The sequence below is a fragment of the Aulonocara sp. 'chitande type north' Nkhata Bay genome, linkage group LG2 (genome assembly GCF_057382095.1).
Source record: "Aulonocara sp. 'chitande type north' Nkhata Bay isolate Kocher_YH1m ecotype deep benthic linkage group LG2, A_spYH_male_GT1.1, whole genome shotgun sequence".
NCBI classification, from domain to species: domain Eukaryota; kingdom Metazoa; phylum Chordata; class Actinopteri; order Cichliformes; family Cichlidae; genus Aulonocara; species Aulonocara sp. 'chitande type north' Nkhata Bay.
In genome coordinates, this window is record NC_141345.1 from 27806956 (window position 1) to 27834640 (window position 27685).

General features: G+C 41.7%; 3 protein-coding genes across 6 annotated transcripts; 1 reads left to right on the top strand and 2 right to left on the bottom strand.

Annotated features, from left to right (window-relative positions):
- Positions 1-4004: 4004 nt before the first annotated feature.
- On the bottom strand, positions 4005-14935 carry LOC147338064 (uncharacterized). Of its 3 annotated transcripts, XM_086315059.1 has the most exons (9): positions 14180-14935; positions 13362-13748; positions 12995-13122; positions 12286-12346; positions 10804-10833; positions 7178-7296; positions 6910-7027; positions 6648-6779; positions 6312-6453 (listed from the first exon to the last, which is right to left on the bottom strand). In XM_086315059.1, exons 2-9 carry the CDS (start codon positions 13684-13686, stop codon positions 6446-6448), a joined length of 921 nt encoding a protein of 306 aa, XP_086171185.1. In that variant the 5' UTR covers positions 13687-13748; positions 14180-14935; the 3' UTR covers positions 6312-6445. The 3 variants fall into 3 exon arrangements, with proteins under 3 accessions (XP_086171169.1, XP_086171185.1, XP_086171177.1); XM_086315043.1 differs by having other exon boundaries at positions 4005-6779; XM_086315051.1 differs by lacking the exons at positions 6312-6453; positions 6648-6779; positions 6910-7027; positions 7178-7296 and adding an exon at positions 8571-10719 and having other exon boundaries at positions 14180-14933.
- A 15-nt stretch (positions 14936-14950) lies between these two features.
- On the top strand, positions 14951-27296 carry LOC147338065 (uncharacterized). 2 transcript variants are annotated; one of them, XM_086315033.1, is made up of 5 exons: positions 14951-15125; positions 23160-23493; positions 24627-24931; positions 25521-25632; positions 25769-27296. In XM_086315033.1, exons 2-5 carry the CDS (start codon positions 23181-23183, stop codon positions 26794-26796), a joined length of 1758 nt encoding a protein of 585 aa, XP_086171159.1. In that variant the 5' UTR covers positions 14951-15125; positions 23160-23180; the 3' UTR covers positions 26797-27296. The 2 variants fall into 2 exon arrangements, with proteins under 2 accessions (XP_086171159.1, XP_086171149.1); XM_086315023.1 differs by lacking the exon at positions 14951-15125 and adding an exon at positions 22544-22723.
- On the bottom strand, positions 16346-17782 carry mif (macrophage migration inhibitory factor). The gene is made up of 3 exons (XM_086263933.1): positions 17594-17782; positions 16751-16923; positions 16346-16606 (listed from the first exon to the last, which is right to left on the bottom strand). Exons 1-3 carry the CDS (start codon positions 17699-17701, stop codon positions 16540-16542), a joined length of 348 nt encoding a protein of 115 aa, XP_086120059.1. The 5' UTR covers positions 17702-17782; the 3' UTR covers positions 16346-16539.
- Positions 27297-27685: the final 389 nt, after the last annotated feature.

Consider the following 27685-nt stretch of genomic DNA (forward strand, 5'->3'; position numbering starts at 1 on the left):
ATTATAGTGGACTAATGGCATTTTTAGATCATGACTCTGCTAGAGTCCCTGAAACTGGGAATTTCCAGCCCTTCGGTTTATTCACTGTGTAAAAGGAGACACGTTAGATCCTCTCCCCTTAAAGCCTCCCTACCTTTATTCCAAATTCCTTCTGATTGGCTGTCCCTACAACAGGTTGGCGGGACTACTGTGCTTACACAGACCTCATCCAAAAGTAGGGTAAGTATTAACCTTTAGTAATACCCTGCCACAGCACTTATGACAAGACCAAAAGAGGAATTGATGTGAGAAATTATAAAGCTGCAAATGAAAAGCATCGAACTGCAAAACTAAACTTTGGCACTACTACTAATCACCTTTATTCTTGTAAATGTGACAAAGTCCTTCTGTTTTCAACCAATGTAAGGTAACTGTTTGTGCCTCAACAGTGCAATTTTCCCTATAATGGTAAAGAGAACATTTAAGCATTAAGTAAATTTAGGAATTTATCTAGCTCAAAATTACGAAAGAGGATTCGGGCCACTGGGGAAAAAAAGTGGGCATGTCTTTTTTTCTTCTTTTCCAGAATTCTGACTTTAATCTCAGAATTCTGACTTTTTTCTAATAAAGCGTACACTGGGTGTCAAAGTTCTGACATTTTTTCTCAGAATTCTGACTTTTGTCTCAGGATTCTAAGATTAAAGTCAGAACTTTTAGTAAATTAATGAAAAATAAAAGAACAGGTATAATAGAGCTTAAAACACTTTTTACAGTGTCCTCTTGTTTACTTTTTATGGTTGGAAAAACAAATCATTACAACAGGTGGAAACACGAGTAAACACACACACAGTAATTATCATTATCACCTTACTTACAGCAGTTTTGTTTAGCTGCAGTAAATTTAAAGTCCAGCTTTTCCTTGTTTCCATGCTCTGCCTGACCCTGGACCTGGCTGTGTGGCCTTGGGTCTCTCTTCTGTCTGTAGAGACGGTGCCTTTTGTCAAGGCTTGGCTTTGGACCCATCCTGTAACCTTGGTAACAGAAGAGCGTGACCACCCATCATTCCCTCCCTTAATTGGACTCGTTGCCCTACACAGAGAATCTGAGCTGTTTTGTGTCCTCTCACTATCTCTTTCAGTAGAAACGGTGGGGACACCCCTGCAGACTCTGTTAATATTATTCAAAACATCCAAGTGAAGGAGGCATGAAAAATTATTAGTGCCATTTCTAGTGAGTAAGACAAGGACAAGATATAACATTGTTCTGAGGAAAGACTGAAGTGATCACAACCTGGATATTAGATTGTGAGTGGGAGACAACAGAATTAGCTGAAATGAAGTAAACAGTTTAGATCTGATTTGCTGAATCACACATGATGCAATATTCATTGCACAGGACACCCGCTAATAGACTGCTAGACCTCAAGAAGCTAAATATGGATGGGATATATGTCATATGTCTCATATAAGCAGGTTAAATATGCACAAATGCACATTTGTTATTATGATCTTATGTGAAAATCTTCTTACACACGCATGCAGTCCCTTCTTCTGTTGCAATACGTGTTAAAACTGTTTTCTCAGGTACTTTTTGCTGAGGTCTCAGTTTGGATGCATGTTTCCTTAGGAGCAACACGTTTCTCGTGAGGCATGTTTGATCTGGGACAAATGACAGAAATGCTTTGTAGCCCCATATAAAGTGGGACACCTTACTTGCAGAAGCCATCCAATAAACAACAAAACCCCTAATTACAAAGGTTACATCAGAGTAATGTTAATGACCACATTGCTTTTAAAAGTCAGTCTCTGTTCAAGAAAAACACCCCAAATTTTCCCACATAGGTTCATTATTTAGTTTGGTATTTTCATTTAGGGGAATTGCCTGAATATCTGATTTTTGTTTAACTCAAAATTGGTTAGTTATCTGTGAGTATGGAAAGGAAACTATAAAATAGTCCCCGTGCCCATCCTTTCCTAACATTTCCTGTATAGATCAAAAACAACTGAATCGCTAAACTCTCTCTTCTCTCCTCCTGTTTTTGCTTTTGCAAACGTGAAACACTTGTATCTAAAATGTGACATTAGGGGAATTAAGACCTATGTATTAGATTAAACTGTGTAGTGTGGTTGTACCTGTGTTAATTCAAGTAAAAACACACTTTTTATACACACAAACTCACAGGTGAACGGACTGTATCTGAATCAGATACTGATAGAGATAATGACTGAAGAAGGGAGGTGATGGACCTTGATATCCCAACATGATTCAGGCCTACACCCGGCCAATATGATAACAATCAGCATCATTCATCAGGAGCACTGGTAGATCCAATCAGAAGCAGCGACGCTTATGTCTGCCTCTCTTGACCTGGTGCTTCTCTTCCTTCCCACCCCCACTTCACCGTGCAGACACAGAGTTGCTTAGCAACCCAAGAACAGCCTATGGAGAACACACTCAATCGTGCAGACTCTCACGCACACATACACACACACAGGAACTCCAAAAAGGGAAAGATAATGTAGTCCCACTCCACTCCTCCATCACGCTCTGTGACCCCAGCATGTGAAGAGGCTCAGTGAAACCCAGCGCCCGAAGGAGATTCCGTCCACTACCTGTGACCCTCTGAGTCCCCCACCCTGGTTCAGGTTCCATGTAGGCATCATCTTTATCTATGGAAACAATCCCATCAGCCTCTTTGATAAAAAGCTCTTGCTATCAAACACCAGAACCTCACGTAATATTTTACAATTTCGACTCAGCAGCCATGAAATCAGCATTTCTAACAGACAAAGCTTTAGCTGATGAAAGTTAAAAGCTCTTCAGCATCTCCCCAGTCTAACACTATTAGCACATTAAGTGAGTGCTTAAACACAGTCCGCAGACGATGGATCAACTCAGTGCCTTGAGCTGGAGACAGCATTGCAATCCCCTAAAGGGGGGGTTTCACTACAGTAATGGCAACCCGCATGAAACCACAGCCCCTGGGGAGTGGTGGGACTGGGTAGATTACGAACAGCCTTGGGGCAGTGCTAAATCCCTCATGGCTTCAAAACGCGTACACACAGACAGAAACACATTAAAAGAAACTGGTAACACATAAATACAACCATAAGAATAACAAGAAAATGTTTGAAAATGAAAAAGAGAGGAGTGCATCTATAAAAATAAACATCCTCCACAGTTGCATTTGACTGATATGTCAATGGGGGAAAATTATTCTTTTCATTTTTTCATCTGCATGACATGTTTGGGGAGGAGGGCGCATTCACTGGGTGTCAGGGGGATCGTTTAAACTCCTGGTGGATTATGGGATGATGATGGAATGACTCTTTGGACCTACAGCAGGGAGGTGGCTGGAGGTACAGCAGTTTAAAGACAAATAATCTGAAAGATGGTGAGCACATTATGGCCTGATCCCTGCTGAAATATAGAATGGCAACACTATAATCATAATGACACTATATAGTTATTATTCTGTGCCAACTGTGAGAGCAATTGAATTTCTACCCAATCAGATCACTGGGCAAATGGACTATGGAGCTATTAAGACTTGGGCTGAAATGCCAGAGAGCACTATAGTCTAGAGCATATCTGCATATATATTTTGCCTTTATGCAAACCTTTTATCGCATAGTTTTAAAGCAGTAATGCTGTATAGTCTTTCCAGACTACTCAGCTGTTCATTTGTTGCTTTTACCCACTGGGGCAAAGCTGCTTATACCAGAAAGGGGATTACACATAACTAAATATACAAACAGAAAACACTGCAAAGCCTGTGTGACTGACTGCCTGTTGATGCAAGCACATATACACAACCCTTTATTGAGTCTATGTATAGATTTGGCTTACCATTTGACATTGCAGTCATAAATACAGTACTTAAACACTGCATGCCCCGAAAAGGACCGTAAGAGCTTGCAGCTTTACACAGTAGGGGGGTTCAATTGGCTCACATTAACAGCAGTTCACTCACACAGGCGCACTGGCCCTTATCTGACTCACAAATTCAAAAATACAAATAAAGTAAAACACAAAACTCCTCATGCTTGCTTTTCTCTTTGTCCTTTATAAGCTTCACTTCAGAATTGGTTGTTCACTTGTTACAAATGTCAGGATTTCTTTTCGTTTCACAACTGTGAGCACAAAACCCAGAGGGAGACACGGACACAGGTGACCTTTTGGGGGATGGGAGGTCACTGAATGTAATCTTTCCATGAGCAAAGCAAGGACTCAGCTGCCTGGGGAATACATACATACACAGAGGTCAGCCAGGCATCACTCAGCTCCTGAGATGAGACACGAACAAATATCCCATCAACCTCCACATAACCTACTCACTTGAGGCATTTTTAGGCTTGTGCGTAAGAAGACATGCTTGAGGTTAAAGTTATTTAAGTTTGTGTTATTAGAACTAAATTCTGTCTTTTTTGCAGCCCTAAGCTACATGAAAGAGGCAGTAACTCAGAGAATTTCGAGTTTTAATGGATTCTGATTTAACTTAAATAATTAAGAGTGAAAAATACTTTTTAACATTTTACATAGAATGAGACATCTGGGTTCTGTATCCACTCACTTCCACAATTAGGAAGTAACTTTTTCAGGAACTATATGGAGAGAAGAAAACACACACGGGGACTTATTATGGTGTTGTTCATAAAAGCATATGCAAATATAGTTTTATGAAAGGCTCAAAATCTTTCAGCACATCTTTTGAAGATATGGACTGGAGTAAAAATAGAATGGCCCCCCTGACAATAATTAAACTGCTGTTTTTGCACACTTTTAAAGCCAAACGGCTAAAGAGAAATTGGGTCTTGAGCACCTAAACCCAGTAGCTGAGGTACTCTCGTTTAGATTTTGCCTAACAAGCACAGCTTGAGAGATGGCACGATGACACAAGTGCGTGCATCAGGGAAAAAGATCTGAAATATAGGGCAACACTATCAAAATGTGCAAAGCTGTCCAAAGCTGTTTCTATAACTCTTTTGTGTGTTGGCACTGCCCCCTAGAGTCTGACAAAGACTTGTGCAGCGAAACTAAAACCAAACTCTGAAGTGAAGTGATTTTTCAGGCTTAGGAGAAATACAAGTTAATGCATAACTACGGTGTTTAATTTCACTTTGCAAAAACAAGATGAAAGGAAAGTACAGTTTTTTAATATCATGATTATGGACTTGTTGAAGGAACACATTTCCATTTTTTTCACAATACATTCAACTTAATGGTTTGAGGAGATAGGCAGTACAGGACAAATGTGAAGAAACAGATGTGCCATCCTACCTCTGCATGCCACATGTCCTAAGCTAATACCAACTAGTCTTTCTTTATTCGCTTTACAAAAAATATTATTATTATTATTTTGGAGTTTTGTCACATTAAATAATGAAAAGGTGCTTGGATTCATTTACCAACTGTCCACATTCAGGGAAGAACATCACTGGAAGATAAAGTCAGCCTGGAGAATCATTATTATTACATTTTTCACATCAGCAGCCAATGTTTCTTATTCTTGGAAAATCACATCTACTCATTTACAATACAGCAAAATAAGAAGCTTTCTTTTTGCGGGACCCAAAATTATAAGTCAAAACTGAAAAAAACATTTAGAAACTAACTTTGATTCTGTGGGTCAATAAATGCGGCTTAAACTTTGGATAATTAATTTAACACTTGTCTCAAAACAGAAACAAATAAAAGAAAAAAATGAAGTATTTTAAACTATTTTAAGTGCTCACTAATACAGGCAACCTTCAAAGAAGTTTTTAGATTTTACTGTGCAAATGAAATTCAAAGTGCAGATCCATTTTTTTAATTTAAAAAATCTTTTTAAATGGGATTTGGGACTATGTCAGGCTCCTACTGGTTATCCATATTGTAGGGATCTCCTTGGTGGACTCTGTGATTGTGCACCCTAAGGTTTCCCCTGTGGGCAAATCTCTTTCCGCACTCTGTGCAAGCAAAGGGCCTCTTCCCCATGTGAACGTCCCGTTGGTGCGCTCTCAGGTTCCCGCTGCGGGCGAAACGTTTACCACACTGAGCACAGCCAAAAGGCCGCTCCCCTGTATGTGTGCGAGTGTGCACAGTGAGCTCAGAGGGAGTGAGGAAGCTCTTTTCACAAAACTGACAGGGATGCAGTCTGACTCCTGTGTGGCGCAAAAGGTGTCTGCGCTGGTGGGAGGGGTACGTAAAACACTTTGTGCAGTATGGGCAGGTGTAAGGTCGGCCGTTCCCTCCACTTGAAGCTGGATTGTGGCTAAGAGCGTTTGTGTGTCGTAAAGTGAGCAGCTGTGTATTAGACTGGGGTCGGAGAGGGTCTCTGTTTCCAAAATTTGTGACTCGCCGGGTGTTATTCATGGAGGCTCTCCCACCCCTTTCGTCTCTTGGTCTCCATAGTGACTCACCAGGTGGGGCTTGGGATTGATCCTGCTGGGCCCCCCTCTCTGCATTCTGGTTGGAGTTCTGGTTCTCAGGCTCCTGGTCCAGAAATGGGAAAGAGTTGTCATCGTCTTCGTTACTGGTCTCATCTGAGCCAAAACCAGGCCTGAAGCAGGGCGCATCTGTGCCAGAGCTGCTGCTAGCTGCACCAGTGCAGCTGGTTGTGTCTGCCTGTAGGTTCTCCAGACTGGACACCCCACCTCGGGTGGTGTCCAACCCAGGTAACCACTCACCTGGTTGAGCTAGGCTAGGGTCAGGTCTGGGGGAGCAGCGCCCACTCTGGGAGATGGAGAGAAATGGGGCAGAGGCTTGATCCTGAAGGGGTCTGTGGTCTGCACCACGACTGCTCTGATCCCAGTGAGATACTGCAAAGAAATATGGAAAAAAAAAAACACCCACAATTTAGCTACTTTCAGCCTTCTCACTATTATTCTCGCTTTGATTATTTATTCTCATAGCTTCTCTTGTTTTAGCAATAGATTGTGACTTAGTTACATTTTGTCTTAGCTTGTGTAGCAGTCAGGGTATCAATCTGCATCTCGTCCCCAGCTGCGAGGCTTCTCTCTGGCGCTTGGGCTGTGAAAGACCCCAGGCCAGGCCGTGACCCAGCACGCTGAATTGAAAAAGTAAAATGTAGCTATAAGACTTAGAAAAGGCAGGGAAAGTTTAGCAGGTGAATGTTAAGAAGTCATAAAGACTTAATTGCTGCAGTTTAATAAAACAGGCAACTTCTGAATGACACAGAGGCAGGGGAGGGTCTGACCTCGTGCTTTACTGAAGCTCCATCCTGACCTTTGACCTCCTCCTTCAGTTTACCAAGGCTCTGGCTGACTCCTTCTACTGGGTCAGAATGAGAAGAGACATCTTTTCCCATATTCAGTCCTGTGCGAGAGAACTGTAATTTGTAACCATCTCTGGCACTAATTCAGTAGGTAATAGGTCTACATAATGATGAACACAACAGGTTCAATGGAGCTGATAACGGGAAGAGCAGATATAGATATGATGACGATGACCTGACGATGACCAAATTGAGTTGTTCATGAACCAGCTTGAATCAGACAAAGACAGCTGTAATACCTGATCCTGTCAGGGTCTGTTGCCTCAAGCTGCCCTCTCTGTCTCCTGAGGACATCTCTCCTTCCTCGCTCCCTCCACCCTTTGCCTTCTGCCTCCTCTCCACTTTCTCCAGCTTACACCGGAGGATGGAGAGCTCCTCGGTTTTCTGCGCCAGCTCCGCCTGCTGTTCACACAGGCTGCTCTCAAAGATCTTGGCTATCTCGCACACAGCTGCTGCCAGCAGTGAGTCCATGACGGTGGCCAGCTGAGCATGGAAAGCGCTCCTCACAGACTCCATTGTCCTTTGTTTTGTGGATGCTGTTTTAATGACAACAGCTGGTTGCCACTGCTGTTTTCTTCTGTGGTTTGCCTCCAGAGGGAGTAGACGGACGACGTGGCTACCGCTATACACTCTGCCGTGGCATCTATGAACTGCCATGAGATGCTGCCATACTAAACAGCCAATTTACAGCATTACGCCATCAGACATTTATAACAGCTGCCAGCATTTATAACTCGATATCTACAATGTGTACTGCTTCATAGTAATGTTATAATAATCACAAAAACTCCTATATGGTTTATCACTTAAACTACTGCTAGTGTTACACACGATGATGGCAAGCAATATGCTGTAATGTAAAAAGCCAGTTTGTATGGAAGAAGAGTATAAACATAGTTAACTTCAGTCTAGCGTTGAGAAACTGGCTGTGACCAGGCAAGGCGTTCAGTGCCGTTACACCGAGCTAGCTAACGTTACCTCCGGTTAACGTGTAAACACGGGAGCCAATCAAGCGTAGCCTTTACTATTCAGCCCTGAAGCTCACAGCACAACTGAAGAAGAAACGACCAAAAGCACAGGACCGTAATGGCCGACAGTAGTCGGTGGGAAAATATCTTCACTGAGCATTAAAACAACACTCAATGTAGTTTTTCTTGAGCTAGCAGGTTGGTAACTGCGACGTGATCACCGCCGCAAGTCTCGCGATAACAAGGCTAAATGGTTCAGAGCACATTCATTTGTATTCATCGAAAATCCCTATTGCTGCAATTTGAATCTTCTCTAAATTCATATTAAATACATAAATGACAAAAGGTATAAAATAGGGGTTTTATTTAAAAGTGACAACGATTCAATCTAGTAATTACAGTCCGGTTACAAAGAAAAAGTATAACGGGCTTGTAAGATCACCTATTACATATAGGTTAAAAAGAAAAACCCACACGACCAAAATAAAAACACATATTTGGTTTGGAGCAGATAAAAAGGTAAAACACATTCATATTTTTGTAAACTTGGACAAAAAAAACAAAAAACAGTGAACAAACGTACAAAATATATTTAGAACTGTATAAAAATTGCAAAGGTATCAAAACCTCAGAACAATGAAATGTTTTCAGATATAAAACAAGTTGAACCTTTAGAATAACTGATTTTTTCCAGTAAATACAGTCAACATGAAAAGCTCAAGCACTCAAGCACATCAGGCAATTTGGGATGATGTGAAAGGTCAAGTCGTGCGATTTCTCAAATTCCTGTTGACAAAAACAGGACAAGCTAAACACAAAACACCAAGAATGGCATTTAGCTCAAGTTATAAACAAGAACAAGAGGGTAAGCCTTTAAAATAGAGTTTAGCAAGCAGGGATCCATGTATCTTTCAGTATCCATTACCACAACTACTGCAGTCACTATTATGGTCAAAGTGCAAGTCTGCTTTAAGGTAATGTTGGTTTTACAGAACTTTTGAAGTACAGAACTATCCCAATTTATGAGGTATTTAATATATTTAAAACAAACCCAAACAAAACCAAAAACATCTTTAGAAGTATTTAGACTGAAATTCCTGAGGGTTAGTATACATTTGCACTAGCTTGAACCACTGCTTAAACCCCAAAATGTATTTTCATGTTATTAGTGAAAAAAAGTTTTAGGTGGATTAAAAAAAACTGTAACTCTTAGTTTAGTGACATTTCTTCATACCAATTTGTTGATAGCATACATCACCTGATTGTGGATTATTATGTTTTATGTATTGTTTTAAAATATGCCAGAGATGAAAGACAATCATGTAATTGTATTAAACAAAAACAAACAAACAGTACAGTTTAACTTAAAGCCACCAGAGACAAAATTCAGTGTTTCAATGTCCACAGTGGTACTAGAGGAGTCCTTTGGTTTAGTCCTCTAATTTTTACATTTAGACACATGCTTGTCATAAACTTCTTGTGAGGGTAATTGTTTCCCACACTTCTTGCACTGGATAGCTGCCGGTGGAGAGTGGCACTTCTTTTTGTGCACGTACAGCTGCGCATTAGTACGAAACATCGCAGGACACCTGTCGCATTTTAGGGGTTTCTCTCCTGTGTGGATGCGATAGTGTTCAATCAAGATTATTTTGCTCCTCAACACCTTGTGACAGGATAAGCACATGAAGCCACGATTGTGCCGCAAGCCCATTGTTTGCCATCTGGAGCTTTTCTTTGACTGAAGCCTTTCTTTGTTTTGCACAATTTCCTCACTCGTGTGTTTGCGGGGAGAAACTGAACCCCCTGTGTTCTCTTCGATCTCTTCTAAAGGTTTGGTCCAATATAGGTCTCCATTTATTTCCGTGTTTTGGTCGTTGTGTCTTTTCACCATGTGCAATCTGAGTGACTGAGCAATGCGGAACGTCTTTTGACAAATGCTGCATGAATACGGCTTTTCACCAGTATGAATCCGCATGTGCTCTATTAGCTTGAACCGAAAATCAAATGACTTGCTGCAGTGCGTGCAGGGGTACCTTCCCGCGTTTTTATTTCCCTCCTTATTGTTGTTGCTGCTTGAGGAACGGGTGCGCTCTTCACTGACGGCCTGTTTTTTGCTTGCCGTACGGTTTTCTCTTTTATCAGCTGGTTTGCCTTCAGAGCTGGCTGCCAACAATTTCTTGAGTTTTGCACAATTACGTTTATGATGTCTCAGTGTGCTCGGAAATGGGAAGATTTTCTTGCAGCCTCGACACGTCTTGTGTGATCGTACGTGCACATCTCGGCCAAATTCTGTATCGAAAACTTTTTTGCAAATCTTGCAGGAGTAAGCATTTTTGCTGCCACTTTCCATTGTTTCATGTTCTTTGGACGTGGACTCAGTTGATGCAGTTTTTCTTTCCCCTCTTCTGCTCTTCACTTCATTTTCTTGCTTTTGTCCTGTTAATTTTCTCCTCCTTCGTCTATGATGTCCCAAAGCAATTAGGTCCGGATATTCCTCTTTGATGTCATGGAGTAACAGTTTCACATCATTTTTAATGTTCTGAAACCAATGATCATGTGCTGGAAATCTTTTGTCCTTACCTGTTTTTTTGCTCTCTATTAAATTTGAAACTGTGAAGAAAAACATGGAAAAAATATTTAACATAACATGAATGTTATATGCCAAACTGTGCATTTGCATTTTGAAATAAACTAATGCAAACATTTAACTGATATCACAAGCTGAGCACTGAATAAGCAAATATGAAGGGGAAAATGGTGATATTTCTTACACTTTCTTATTCCTAGATCAGCCAGATTGCAGACTGGTAATACACATCCACATGAAGAGCTGCAGCTTAAATTTTATAAGGGAAGGCTTACTTGGGAAGGCTTTGTGATTTATTAGTACACACAAGTATATTTGGAGACTTATTTGAGCATTTTTTTTAAGAAAGCAGCTTAAAGTATCTTTTATTTTAGCATACAATTGGTTCTATTTAGTGTAAACAACAATCCCATTGTTTTACAAGCATTAATACAGGATCCTAAAACTTGGAACCTTCTTGTACTTTTTGATCTTAAATCAAAAGCACATGCAAGCAAACCTAAATTTGAATTCTGTTTTTATATAAATTCTTTTCTCTCAGACCATTCAACCCCACAGGGCTGCATCTGAGACAGTAAAATCTAAAACTCTCTTATGCACATCTACATATCAAATTAATGAACAAGCAATTTGAATCCATCAAATTCTAATCAGTCTTAATGACAGAGCTGTGATACCCAGCTAACTTACAGACAACATTTTTGCCTATTTTCCATCCTTACTTCAAATAGGTTGAACTTTATAACAACACAGCAGCTCTTTTTAAGTCTTAATGACCAAACATCTTTAAACCCACGCAAACTCAAATTGCTGCTTTGTCTTTAGGAGATGTGTTACTTTCAGCTTGTATTATGTACTTAACATCTTCACCTTTTCTCTGTAAAATCAGTTGCCCTGATGTCAGTAGACTGGTTCGCATTTCTTACTGGTCACACTCTGTCAACGCCCACCCTTTCATGTGAACACGCTGATAGCTAGATTGTGCCAACTTCTTTAGTTGACAAGCACCTTCATGTGACTGCTTAGCTTGATTGCCCAGGTTGGGCACATTGGATTTTCTTTGTATTGCACACCCCAGTTCACTGTTGTGACACGTCTCTGCTCTTGAGAGTTGCACCAAGTTATAGGGCCACTCCAACCAGATCCAACAATAGATGGGGAACCGGTTCACATGCTGCTACACTGAGCTCAGTGAGGGTGCAGATCAGAAAAATAATAGTATTTCAAGTATGGGGCAGTTCCAGTTCAACCTCAGGATGACAGATTCACTGAAGAGACAGCTAATCATGCTGCTCCATTAATTGGCACAAGTAATTAGGCAAAATTAAATATCTGCTGAGTAGAAAACTATAAACAGATCTGATGATTCACTGAAACTTTTGCTCACAACACCCACCAACAATATTATCACATGGAAAACAGAGGCACGCTGTCACTTCTGGCATGAAATAGTAAATGAAAGAATTAAGACTCACTTCTACTGGATCTCCTGGCACTCTTTCTTCTCTGGTTCAAGTCAATGTCACAGCGAACTCCCTAAAATATAGATATACATATAGATGATAATCTCCAAAGACTAACAGGGCAATTTACAAGTAAACGAAATGCTCATGGAGCTGTGTTTGCATAAAGAGACAAACATCATCTGAAGAATTTGTTTCTTTTAGTTTTCAGCTAAAGTAAATAAGTAAAGTAAATAGATGTAACAGAACAGAAGAGTGCAGTAAACATTTTAATTTTTTATCAAGTCATTAGGAGCCACAACATCTTAGGTGAACTTGCACAATTTCAGTATGCATTTGTAAATTTCGGTTTGATTTAAAGGTTTAGCTATTGTTTATATTAGTTTCATTTTTAAAAATGTGTTTTCACCACTTAGTGAAAGTAATAATAATGCACCAGTGTGCATTGCATGCCACCTCATATGATTATTAAATACAATTAGTCAATCAAAAACATTTGATAACCAAACAAATTTGTAAATTCTCATCTTACAAACTATGTAGCTGTATACACATCATTGCACTCCTAAATTTCAGTTTTCTGTGAAACGTTGTAAGCGAGCCTCAAGTCGTCACAAAACGAAGATGTTTTTTTTCCTCTTCTGAAAACATAAAAGTCAAGTTGCAGATTTCTCTGGTGGTTAAGGATGCTACATCCACAGTTCTACCTTCAACTACATACCTCATCCTTGGGGATTGTAATATGACACAGAGGTATGGACAACGCCCGTAGTCGTACACTGGGACACACAACTTCATCTGGTTTGGTCACTGTCTCGTAGCCCAGAGGAGAACACCAGTCATCGGGTACTGCACAAACCAATGCACGAAAATTGCAAACATGCTTAAAGTTAAGCCAGGCAACTGTTTTACTGAGTAAAAATAATCTTGCAACAGTCTACCAAGATTAAATCAAATAATCAATTATGATCAACTCTGCACACGCACTCCACCACTGCCCTGGAGGTTATAAACAGTAACACCTATTTGTTCATAAATGTCATTTAGTCATAATGTAGTCAAAGAAGTAACTACATTTAAAATTATACCTTCAAAATCAATCTCAGGGACCTCAGAAGACTGTCCTGGAGTTTCAGTGACAACTTCAACCTCTGTTTGCGACGGATTCGTCTGGATTTGATTCGTCTTTACCTGTCTTCCTCTTGCATCCTCAAGTTCTTTCAGCTTTAGCTCTGCTGTCTGTAGCTTTATTTTAAGTTGGGTGACCTCTTGTCCTTTCTGTGCCAGCTCCATTTGATTGTCATACAATGTGTTTTCAAAAATCTTCATTATCTCAAACACGGCTCTCCTCGAAATAGATTCCATAGCTGTGGTCAGCTGGGCCTTGAACCCTCTTGTTAGAATGTCAGACATCTTTGAAAGCGACTTGCAGATATCCTAGTATCATAAATTTGTGTGTGGTGGTAGCTTCACTCCTAAACACAGGGATTAGAGATGAAGTTAGGTATTCTTACAAGCTTTACATTAATTATGACAGCAATTTAAAGTGTATATTTGCTGATAAAGTCTCCTCTCTGCCCCATAACTTTCCACCTAATGTTATGGCGCTAAATACATAAAAGAGTATTTAGGTGGAAATGATAAGTAGGTCTGGACTTAGAACAGGACTTACAAACAGCAAATATACACGTTTTTATTCCCTTATTCCCATCTGGTAGAGCAACTATCATTCATAACCTGATTTAGTTAAAAAATCCTTTTTTTAAAAAATATCACTGGTGGATGTATTTTTAGGTTGTTTATTTTATTCATGTTTACATTTATTCCATTAATCTGTATGGAAACCATCACATGTTGCAACAGAAAGGTTTAAACTGCATTTATTTTAGCATGCAAGTTTAGTTACCTGGTAAGACAAGTAGTTCACTCTCCCGTATTTCCTTAAGGAAAAAAAACTGAACAAAAACAGCAGTAAAAACCTAACCCAGACGGTTAACTACATTTGATCACCATTCATAAACAGCTATTCGTAAACCACTTCATTTTTACTATAAGCCATGGTGATAGATTAAAACCCCGGTTCAAAATTAACGTCGAACAGACGAATAATCACTATTACAACGTGCATGCGTCATTTTATCTCAAATATAACCACTTCAGAGAGGCTACTGTTAACACATGGCGGGTGATTTCCTTATCTATCCAAATACCTACAGTGCGGCACAGTGAAACTCCTTCGAGGCTTGACTTTCTGAACTTCGCCTTCAACCCAGAAATTTGCTAGACTAGAACTAAAGAAGGAACCCGATTATGGCGCCTAGATACCAAAATCGTGTCTTAAATTGGTTTTGCGTTAGCTAATGTACATAAACCTAACATATTCAGCCGCCATTTCGCTCAAGAGAAGAAGAAGGAAACGGGTACGTCACTGCTACGTCGGTTTATAGTAGAAAAAAAACCCAAAGTAATCATGGATTTATTAAAACGCTCAATATTTTTGAAGCAAGTGAAAATTAAATACATAAATATACAGTTAATAACAGACAGATATTTTCCGTTCGCAATATTTATATTTTCTCGCCATCTTTGATATCAAACGTATCGGCTACCATGGCAACCATCTAATACAGCACGAGCCGGTCTATTCGTCTGCTACATACAACACTAACCTGCTTCTTTTTTTTACCTGCATGCGAGAGAAGCTGTTTTTCTGTACCTGAACTACTGAATTGAACCAATTAGGGACAGCAAAGACACTGAAAAACACAAGGCCACAGCTTAACCTGATATTTCCTGACTGAACTTTTCCCGCCGCGCAGTGATATGACGTTTCCTCCCGTCACGAATTTCCGGTAGGAGTTCGTGACATTTATTATTTGTACATTTATTTATTTTTAATAGTTTTGTGTTTCGTATCCATTTCAAAAAGTGTTTTGACTAATATTTGGCTTTTAATTTTAACCTGGCATTCCGCGCTTTTGACAGTTTTTAAGAGGCGATATATAAACTGAATTATTATTATTAATATTATTATTATTATGAGAATGCAAAGCATCAAGCTGTGTGGAGATATTTTAACCATGCTTGAAGAATTCACAGATAAGCCCCAAAATAACCGCTAGACAAAGTTAAATACAATCCAAAACCTGAGAAAATTAAACCCTTTCATGAATGCCTGATCCCCAAATTAATGATTTATTTTCTCTTTCTGCAATATTCAGTTTGAAATACAGAAAAGGAAGCAGACTGTGCAGGTTTACAGTGTCATCACTGACGAAATATTTACTTCACAAACTCTTTGTACAACTGAGTATTGTTGATGACAAAGTCTATCCATTTATGACCAGAGTATACCCATCTTCTGTTGTCTGCTTCCAGCAGGATTATGTGCCATGTCACAATCATCTCAAACTAGTTTCTTGATTGTGACAGTTAGAGATTCTCGTCATGAATGCAAATCTCACAAATATGCACCGTGTGATGATACGTCAACATGGGCCAAAATCTCTGATGTTTCCGGCACAGTGTTGAATCTATGCTACGGAAGATTAAAGCAAATCTTGCCCAGCCAAAACGTTGCATAGATTTTTGTAGAGCTACAGCAGACTGAACAATCTACACTTGTATGCACAGCCTGAAAACAGCTTAATTGTCATGCTTGGGTACATGGATATATACAGTTAATGGCTTGGCTCCTATGGCCTGATGATGAACACTTCAAAGTGAGTTTTGTATGAATCCGTGTATTTCAATAATACTTAATATGTATCCTGACAATATACCTGATACTTGACCAGGCACAATGACAAGGACAACTTGCTTAGCTCATTAATGGACAACATTTTCAGAGCATTAACACTCAGTAGCAATTAGTTTACAGTGATAGTTTCAAATGGGATAAACAACAATTAACAGATGGCTTGTCTTTCACTATCATGCAATCGTAATATTTCCCCTGTGCCGTCCACATAGTGTTCCAGTCAAAGTAAGATTCCATCACAGCTCCCTGACTGCTCTAACACATACCTGTCAGGATCCTTTTTCATTGAAAACAAAGGAAAACAGAAAATCATTTATGGTTTATAGGATTTGCTTTATTGCATTTAAATGGGAAAGTTATAGTGCAATGCTAAAGAGTCTGGATAAGTGCTTTTAAGGTAGTCAGTATTTCTACAAGTGGATCACCAATTGTCTTCAACTCATCATTTAGTCAGTTATAAGTTCCTGTAGGAAAATTCTGGAATGATCTTTTTTTTGACCTCCATTTCAGCCAAAGGTTGTGCTGTTCCAGGCCACATTGGCTGCTTCCATGTCCATAAAGTTAATATACATCCTGAAATACACAAGAGAGAAGGAAAAATAGGTCAATGAGAGTAGACACTGACAGCCAGACGGGGGTGGGGATTGCTTCTGTAACCATGTTACTTTCACTCATCAAATTATTAAAAATGTGCTGGTTAAAGTGTGTCTTTGGTACCTTTCAGGAGAGATGCCCAGGTGTTTGTTGAGCAGTCCACACAGCAGTTTAGAGTATTGCCTGTTGGCAGCACCACTGATCTTGCCAATGCTGTAGAGGAAGCAGAGTGCGCAGGGGTCTCCCTTCCCTCCAAACATCATCATTTGGTCAGGGTTGATGTGCACAGATACGTACTGGTGTGTACAAGACAGAAGCACAAAACGGTGCAAACAAATTTTAAAACAATTAACCAGTGAAGGCTGTGGATTTTTGAAAAGTTACCAATATCTTCATTTATTTTCCATTTCTGTACACAAGTAGAGAATCTCTATATTTTAACATTGTCGCCTATGTAGCACTTAATTAAGCACTTAATTACAGTCTAATAAAGAAACCATAGAATCGTCTGATTATAATTCAATAACATGATGACTCATGTTATTGAATTATATTTATATATATATTTATTTTATTTTATTTTATTTTATTCTCATCATTGATGAGAATAAAATGTCTGTCTCCTTTAATGTTGACTATTTATGAGTAGGTTACTTGATTATAAGAGTATTAATGTGACGTAATGAAGCGCCATCCAGATATTCTTATGGCCAAGCTTGCATTTGAAGCGGGTGAGTGATCCAACTCCACCGATCAATGATCTCCCAGCGCTGGCAGTCTACACACTGTCTGCATAATTACACAAGACAAAGCCAGCCTAGTTTACCGAGTGGAGCTCTATATAATATGCTTTCATCAGAGAAGTTAAATCTAAACATGCGGAATTAAAGGGGACAGCCATTGATTGATAGTTATGACGTACAATCGCGTGAGGGTAGGTGGAAGAATGAGCGCGTGCCGGCCTACCTGTGCAGGTTTTCCCATAGCTTTGGCCAGCTCCTCTGTAGCCTCGGACAGGAGAGCTGCCGGTACATCACCTCTGGCAACATTGGTGTTCACTACAAACATCGGCATTATTGCAACGCTTCTCTCCCTCAATGTGCAGCCGCTGGTATTCTTCGCCTTCCTGCTTCTTCTTCTTCTTCTTCTGGTTGTAGGGTTGGCAACTAGCTTGTAGACGCATTACCGCCACCTACCAGACTTAAGTGTTTCACAATTACAAAAGTCGCTAATGGCCCTGCATTAATAGCAACACATATTTAAACAACTTCGGCCTCTTACAACTCACTATGGGCCTTTTCCTTCTCCACCTCTCTCATTGAGATTTAATTCAATTTTATTTACATAGCGCCATATTATAACAGTTGCCTTAAGGCACTTTATATTGTACGGTATAGAGAAACCAAAGACAACCCCAACAATCATATGAACCGCTTTGAGCAAATACTTTGGAGACAGTGGGAAGGAAAATCTCCCTTTTAACAGGAAGAATTCTCCGATAAAACCCGGCTCAGGAAGGGGGAAGGAGGAATGGGGTGGGAGGAGGAAGAGAAGACAAAGACACGATGTGGAAGAGAGCCAGAAAAACTAGTTCATGCATTTATTATTTCTCAACTGGACTACTGTAATACATTATTATCAGGATGTCCTTAAAAGAAAAAGGTGAAAATCTATGCTATGCCTTCTAATGATATTGCCCAAGGGTAGAGTTGGATGTTCAGAGGACTGGAGGAGCCAGGGATCAAACCACCAACCTTCCAATCAGTGGGTAACCTGCTCTACCTCCTGAGTTACAGCCGTCTGGCTGCAGGTTAAAGACTTTTTTTTTGTCTCTGTCTTGGTCTCCTCGCGACTTTGTCTTAGTCTTGACTCGGTCTTGGTCTTGTCTTGGTCTCGATACCCTCTGGTCTTGGTATTGTCTTGGTCTTGGTTTAGGTGGTCTTGATTACAAGTCTACCTAAGGGAAGCATGTGTGATGCAATTGGAATTGGTCCTAGCACCCTAAAACCCTGTGGAACTCCATAATTAAACTTACTGTGTGAAGAGGACTCCCCATTTACATGAACAAACTGGAGTCTATTAGATATATATGATTGAAATCACTGCCGCGCAGTACCTATAATACCTGCAGCAAGCTCTAATCGCTATAATAAAATATATGATCACTGCTGCACTGAGGTCTAGTAGGACAAACACAGATTTGTCCACTGTCAGAGACTATAAGCAGATCATTTGTAACCTTCATTAAAACTGTTCCTGTACTGTGATGAACTCTGAAACCTGACTGAAACTCTTCAAATGAACCAAATAGGCTATATGCCTTGTCTCCCATCCGTCCGTCCATCCGTTCACTTCCGCTTATCCTTTTCAGGGTCGCGGGGGGCGCTGGAGCCTATCCCAGCTGTCATAGGGCGAGAGGCAGGGTACACCCTGGACAGGTCGCCAGTCTGTCGCAAGGCTAACACACAGGGACAGACAACCATTCGCACTCACATTCATTTGCACATTCACACCTAGTGACAATTTGGGTTATCCAATTAACCTATCCCCACAAGCTGCATGTCTTTGGACGGTGGGAGGAAGCCGGAGTACCCGGAGAGAACCCACGCAGACACGGGGAGAACATGCCTTGTCTCCCAGTTCTTCTAAATCTTTGTGACTATCCCACTTTTTCCTTGCTAACCTTTTCCTTTGAATTCTTTCCTGTATTTCCTCATTCCACCACCAAGCCTCTTTATCCTCTTTTCTCTGTCCAGAGGATAGATCAAACGCATTCTTCAACATTTCCCTCAGCACTATAGCTGTACTTTCACAGTCATCTTAAGTGTCTTAACGCTTCCTTAATACTCAGAGCCTGGCTCAACTTTTTCCTGAACTCTGTGCAACAGTCTTCCTTCTTCCGCTCCCACCAGTTAATCCATGGCTCTGCCTTCACTCGTATCCAAAGCCATTTTACAGACTACTATTGAATGGTGTCTAGCTACATTCTCCCCTGCCACCACCTTACAGTCTCCTGATTTAATTGAGATTGCACCTTTTGGATGTGCTTAGCTTCCTCCAATCTTATACATCAGCTAATGTTCCTTGCTCTCCTTAAAGGAGGCACAGGCATTTCCATCCTTTTCAGAAAAACCCCCACTAGCATCTGTCCTTTTGCATTTCTCTTCTTATCACCATACCTACCCCAACCCTCCTTATCACCTCTGCTTCCACTGAAGTCTACTCTCTCCATCCTGTGGAACACTTTCTAATGCTTCATCGAACTTACTCCTTCTCCTCTGAAATTTTGCACCATCTTTCCAGCTGGGGGGAATCGTAGTTATTTTTAGGGTTTTTTCCTGCAGTTTCAGGCTCGTAGGCAGCTTAAGAAATCTTCTGTCTATATCTCAGGTTTTCATGAAGAAATAATCTAATCAAACTGACCTCCTTAAGTATTTACTTTCAAGAATATTGCTCCATGAAATCTAGAAGAATGTATCACTTGCATGTCTACAAACACAGAATTCCACTTATTTGCTCCATGCTAAAATTTGTCTATGGGTTTTCTTCTGTATGTGTCTTAGATTCGGTCCTTTTGTGTGGCACTTCATTACTGTCATGTTCTGATTTTAGGCACATCAGACACCAGTGAAATTCTCAAAAAAATGGGCACCCTTATCCTTCTCCACAGATCTGTCAGTGTCGATTTAAAAATATCTTGCATGTCTCCTCTTTCCACATCGATAAAACTCAAGTACTAAATGAATGCTTTATTATTTCTTTACCTGAGCTGCAGTCAGTCAATTTCTATTTTCATGTCCACATTGTGACTGAAGGCCATAACAAAGCTGTATGAAAATAGCCAGTTGTCACATGTTCCCATGCTTCTTGCCACTCGATCCCCTCCTAACACTTGACTTCTTTCTTCCTTCTCATTTCCAGGGTATCTTTAAGGTTGGTTTTGATGAGTCTTTGTCTCCATGACCTCTGAACTTCAACAAGTAATGTTCTAGCAGCTGTTTCCTCCACACAGTGGCATCTATCCTGTTTCAGCTTGAAGCACGCACACACACACACACACACACACACACACACACACACACACACACACACACACACACACACACACACACACAACTAATGATCTTACAGCCTGCAAGAAGTGCTTTTGATGCAGATCCATAAACCACACTCTCATACTCAAGATCTAATTAGGGCAGCAATATCTGCACTCCATTCTGCTCCTAAAATACATAATGTTTATAACATTTTCTCATTTATCTGCATCACTCTGTGTGTATATAGCAACTTTCCATGTCACCATGCGCTTGCAGGTGAGCATCAAATTGATGTGCTTTCTTTCTTGTTAAGAACATTATCTGTGTTTGTTTCCACAAAAATTTGATCTCCAATTTCAGTGCTGCTAAGTGATGACAGACTCTTATCCCTCTGTCAAAGGATATGATTTAAGATTATTTTCCAAAAATCCTTATTTCTGCATTATTATTATTATTATTATTATTATTATTATTATTATTATTATTATTATTATTACTATTATTATGCTAGTCTTATTTTTAAATTTAGGCAAACTGATTTACAAATGTATTTTCAAACAATGAAACAATTAAAACCCTTTAAAGTGACATGAACATGAACATGAACATGAAAAACTTTAGTATTCTACTATGCTAACTTTGTCGTTTTTTTCTGCAACTGGTAATGCAATTGTATACGCACTTCTGTCTTAAAACTACTAAACTATGAACAGAGGTGGGAAGTAACTAAGTACAAATACTTCGTTACTGTACACTCCCTACATTTTTAAAGAAATATCCGCACATCTGCTACTACTACTTCTACTACTTACATTTTCTAACAGACTCTTACATTTGGTTCATCTATAGCGTTTATACTCGGGAGTTAAAAGTCGGTGGAAGGAGTGCATGTGTTTTTGTTTGCGATACTTCAGAAACTGTCTAGCGCTACAGAAGAGGAGACAGCATGAAGGGAGTTACGTTTTTATTAAGTAGTAATTTTAAATCCAACTTTTCTGTCAGCTGTGTGCATTTTGCAGCACAGTCTGTTGCTAGTTAAAGTATACCAGCAGATGTATTTCACAGAGAGACAAAAGAGAGAGCTAACTTGTAGAAAGTTAGCTCTCTTTGATATAGAAAGATGCAGAAAGATAGACAGAAGGGGAAGAAGACAGGTTATATGTAAGGGTAAGGACTGATAAACTGAAGATTTAAATCTTACATATGATGTCATCATTTTCAATCACGCATTGGATTTGTATATAATATGCTGTAATAAATTATGTATATTTGTTTTGTCCTGCAAAACAAGCTAAGCTGTACTAACTTTGTGTTATTCAAATGTTGCATGAAAATACTGGGTAGTTTTGTCCACGATAAACAGGTTCGTTTGCATTAATGTGGTGAATTCACAGCAAAGCTCTGTGTTGGATTGGTGCACAGTGCCTGTGGTGTTCATGGTCAGGCTTAGGTTGCATCAAGTTGCGGAGATGAATTTGCATTTAAGCTGATGATGTTCAGGCTCACTAGCTGAATTCCAACTTTATAAGCAAAAAGTTGTTTCAGTAGCCTACTTCAACTTTTACTGGAGTATTTTTTAACCTACTGCTCAACTTCTGCTTAAGTAAATAAAGTCTGTACTGTCGCCACCCCTGACTGTGAAATTGAGAAGAAAACGTGTGCAATCATGTGACAAATGGGTCGTGCTAAAAACAATAATATCAAGCGGAAGCTCTTCTGTATCCTTATGTCTTTAAAAAATCATCACCACTGCTGAAATTATTATATAAAAAGTGGCTTGTGAAACCTGAGTGCTTGGTATTTCCAGGGTGCGGCTGCTCTTGAGTGTAGCGTAATTACGGTACCGGGCATGCGTAGTGTTCTCAAGAATTAAAAGCAGTGCTGGATGAGGCGAGAAGGGAACTGGCAGGGAGAGAGAGAGGGCAGAAGTTGGATGGCGCTATCCTTTGTCGCCGTATTTCGGCACACAAACAGCTGCCGAGCGTCTCCGTGATTCGTGAAATTACACCTTTGCCGCTGTTTCACGCCGTGGTGGCTCCTCGGTGTCATCCGACAAACGGTGCGTATTCAGGGCTAAACTAGCCAGTCTGCTAGCACTTTCCAACGTTACGGAGAGGCTGCTGCTCCAGCTGTACTTTAACATTAATGCACGCACAGAAGCATTATAAGTTTACTAACAAGCCGGGCTGACGGGGGTTGTGATTTTGGCGTCGATTAACCAGCATCGCCGCCTTGGCACTGCACAGATTAACCGGGCAGGTATAGTCTTTAATTAAGTTGTAATAGAGGCGGAATGACCGTGATGCTATTCACGGAGCCCTGTCTCATTTCACTGCCGTAATCATTTAGGTTTATTTTTTAGCAGCAGGTTAGCCAGTAAAGTTAACCAACAGCTGCTATGGGGGAGAGTTGATCACACGATCGAAAACTTTTGCGATCATAGCAGGAAAGCTGTGTTACAACTGATCACGAACTGTGTGTGAAACCGTCATCAGATCTGCAGCCCCGCGGACAGGATGATGGAAGAATCGGTGACCACATTTGAGACGCATCTGACCGCCGTCATGGACAGCCTGATCCGTGCCTCGGTGTGCGAGATCACCAAACTCTTCCAGGAGACAGTGAACGACTACCTGGTGGAGCTGTCCCTCAACAGGAAGGAGAACGAGGCTCTCAAACTGCGGCTGAGGCTCACAGAGAGCAAACTGAGAACCGAGCGCAAGTACGGCATGGGCTGGGCTGCCAACCGCCGCAACGCCGGGCTGGTGGCGGCAGCAGCACCGGTGGAGGAAGCTGGAGGCCGGCAGAAGCGAAAACTTGACGTGACTCGTAAGTATTTGCTGTGTGTGGCGACTTGGAGCTTTTCTTCCTGTTTACCTTTAGTTTGCATGATGTATACAGTTCAATGGTAGCTTATCAGCACATCCTGCAGTATTTCCCTATGATTGTGGCTTTAACGTGAATAACAATGTGAATGCTATGCAGTCTAGGTGCAGTTTATGTGAAGACGCACTTGTTTTGTTGGAAAACCATCTGGCAAGAGCTGATCTCTCCCTCCCTCCTCCTTCCTCACCCCCCTTCCTCCTCTGCCTCCTCTTCATGATCGCTCTCCCTCTGTCCTTCACCTCCCCCTCTCCTCTCTCCACTGCATTCTGTCCCTCCTACTCCTTTCGCTCTTTCTGCATTTGCTCACTCCCTCCTTTCCTCTCTTCCTGCCTGGTTCCTCTCCCCCCCACCTCCTTCACTTCTCCCCGTCTCCCTCCAACTCTACCTCCTCCCCTTCCCGCTCCTCTTCTCCTCACACCCTCTTCTCCTTTTCTTATTCTCCCTGCCCCCACCTCCTTCTGCTCTGCTCTCTCTCTACTTCATCACGTTGAACACACACACACTCCCCCTCTCCTCTCCTGCTTCTCACCACCTCCACCACCCTCCATAATTACACACTCCCTCTCCACTTCTCCTCTCTCTCTCTTCCTATCTCATCTTTTTCAACTCTCCATCCTACTTTTATCTTTTTCTCCTTCACCGTGCCCTCCTTCTTTCCTCCTCTTCCTCCTGCCCCTCTTTTGACCCCCACCAACTCCACTTCTTCCTCTCCTCTCCGCCTCTCTCTCACTCCTCGCTGTCACATGTTTTTCTCTCCTTTCCGCTCTCTTGTCTGTCCTTCCACGCCCCCTCTCCTCAACTCGTTCATCATGCTCACTCCTCCTCCGCCGCCTGCTCCCATTGCTCTCACTCCTGTTCCCGTCTGCATCTCCAATCCCCTCATCCTCCTCCTCTTCCTCGTCTCCCACTTCTCCACCCTCTTCTCTCCTTCATCTCTCCCTCCCCTGGCCTTCCAATCACATCCTCCCACCTATCTCTCTCCCCCTCATATTTCATTTGCTGTTCTTCCTGCTTCTCCCCCTCCCCTTCACTTTCTCCTTCCTCTCACCTCCTTCACCACCCTCCCTTCTCCACAGGAGGCAAGTCAAAAAAAGGCCCAGCAGCAGCCTATGGCAAAGCGTGGCCTGGAGGTGTGTGGGAGGAAGGAGGAGGAGGAGGAGGTGGTGGCGGTGCTGGTGGTGGTGGAGGAGGAGGAGGAGGAAGTGGAGCAACTGTGGGCATGGTAGCAGGAGCGGGAGGAAGAGGGGGGAAGGAGGCCAAAGATATGTACCTCATCCAGTTCCCCCGGGATGAAGAAGACGAGGGAGGGATGGTGGAGGAAGAGGAAAGGGAGGGCAGCCTCAGCGGTGAGGGGGAGGAGAAGGCCAACATCAAAGAGGAGGTGAGGGAGACAGGCTTTCTCAGAGGAGGAGTAGGAGGAGAAAGTGGCACAGCATCTCTGCTCTGCTCTGCAGCTTCATAAACACTGAGAGAGCATGTAGACACAGACAGACAATAATAATACAGAAAGAGTTTTGCTCAAATTCTTCTTCTATCAGATCACTGCAGAGATATAGTGGATAAAGTGAAGCCTATTGATTTGATATTTAGCTTCCAGAGGAGCCAGGAGTGGGGCTCTTCATATCTCATGCACAGCAAGCTTTTAGGGAGAAACACTACTGTTAGAAAAGCTTTCCACCACATCACCAAGTGGCAGGACGCTGATCCACTCTTCATTTCTCTTCTGGATTTGAATATTCAAACCATGCATAATGTGCATAAATTTGCCTCCCTGCTCTGTGAAGTCTTTCACCGCTTGAAAGGAGTCCTTCACCTAGCTGTATCTTTATTTCAGGTGCATTGTAAACATATCATGTGGAAATTTAACAAGCTTTTTTAGAACAAGAGTAAATTTAATAGTGAATGTCTCATTGTACCTGGACTCAGTCGATTACCCAGTACAGTAGCTCTCTTTCTGCTTCTCTATGCAGTTGGCCCAAACAGAGGGTTATCAGCCTGCCTCTCTCCGACTAATCAAGGAGGCTTTGAAGATGCATCCGCCCAACCAGAACCTCCACGCTGGCTCCAGAACCCCGAGTGAAGGTAATGAGCCCAGGACTCACTGAGTGAGGGAGGGCAAGTTAGAGAAAATGTTCAGAGACCAGTACTTGAAGGAAAACGGAAATGATTGCCCACACCAGCTCGTTCACTCTCTCCTCCTCCTTCTGTTTCTGCTCAGGAGATCTGTCAGACCGTCCCCCGACTCTTCATCCAGGGGAGAGTGAAGAGGAGAACTGGAAGGTGGGCTCTGCAGAACCATCAGAGGGAGGAATGACCATGGATGAGCTGAGGGGCCTGGAGTCTGCGTTAAGGGCCGAAAGAGGCCGCGAGCAGGCTTCTCAACATGACTCAGAAGTGGTTTGTGGGTCCGAGATCAGCTTGGCCCCTAAGTACATTGGTCTCGATGGAATGGAGCAGGATGGAGAGCTGGAGCCTCAGCCACCCACTCTGCACAAAGAGGACCAGATAGGACAAGGCAGGGTGAAGGAGGGCGAGAGGTTGGGAGTGGCTGGGGATGTGGAGCTGAGGTTAGGCTGGTCAAAGAAGTTAAGAGAGAGCGACTCAGCTGCGGTCATGCCTGTAGAGGATGTGGTGGAGCACGGAGAGTCGGAGCATCCGCCCCACCTATCTGCTCCGGGGAGCGTCTGGGAGAGCGCCGGGGAAGAGGAGGGTGGCGGGGATCTGCTCCACTTCTGCCCACAATGTGGAGGAGGCTTCACTTCGGAAGCCGAGCTGGAGGAGCACCCGTGTCCACTAGGTGGCGCCCATTTACAGAGCAGCGGAGCAGAGGACAGTCTTTTCCCTTGCGCTCACTGCGGCAACACGTTCAGCCACGCCTGGGCTCTGAAGAACCACGAGTGCGCCTGCGCCGCCGAGCGGCCGCACTGCTGCGAGATCTGTGGGAAGCGTTTTACACACTCACGGTCGCTGGAGCGCCATCATCTGGTGCACACGGGTGAGAGGCCGCACCGTTGCCAGCACTGTGGACGCAGCTTTAGTCGCCTTGGTAATTTGGAACGGCACCAGCGGATTCACACAGGTGAACGTCCATACGGCTGTGAAGCATGCGGCAAGCGCTTCAGCCGTGTGGAGTACCTAAAGAGACACCAACTCATACACAACAGCGAAAAGGCAACACTCCAGTGCTCCAACTGTGGAAGGGGCTTTAGTGATGTGGAGCAACTGAAGAACCATCAGTGCTTTTAGAGGCTTCACAAGAAACTCAGTTTAGGGAAAGAACAGTGGTTTTTTTTTTAAAGTTTTTTTTATGGTTGTGGTAGAATTTAGCTGATGAATGTGACTGTTACAATCTCATGTCTTTCCCTGTGATTATCTTTAAGATAACAAAGCACATACATGGCAGACTTTGGTCGAGTAAACAATGAAGGCACATTTTAAAAAGCTGGCAGGAAGGACTGGTTGGTGTTTTTGTGTTGAAAGAGAAATAAAGTCAGTCTCTGCCATCTAGCCATTTTAACTGGAAGTATTATTATTTGTATGTACGTGCACAGCCAGGACTTATTTATAATGATGAATACATCGTTCATTCATACCTCTTTATCAGTACGTTAAAGCTGATGGCCTTGTTTTCTTTTTTGGATGACATAATTGACAGTTTGGTATTTTGTATGTTTGTGTTTTCGTCACATTGCTAGAAAATAAACATCTTAATTCATGAGGAAAAGTTTCGAGTTAGTGAATAATACGCCATAAAGCTTTTTTGTGTGACTACCTTCATCATAAATTTTAATTTTCAGCCATCGCTAGGCAACATTGTCATTACACATTCATTCAAGGACTAAAAAATTTGCTGTTCAAAGAGCTGCTGCTTTTTCAGAACTTCTTGTTAATGATGGCTATCAAATGGAGATGCTCGCCAGCCACTTTATTAGGTACACCTGTTCAGCTACTTGTTAATGCATGTGTCTAGTCAGCTGACTGGATGCATTCATGCATGTCAAGACAACAAATTCGAACCAAGCATCAGAAATGGGAAGAAAGATTTAAGTGACTTTAAACGTGGCGTGGTTGTTGTTGTTGTCATGTGGGCTTGTTTGAGTATTTCAGAAGCTGTTTATCTACTTGGATTTTCCCA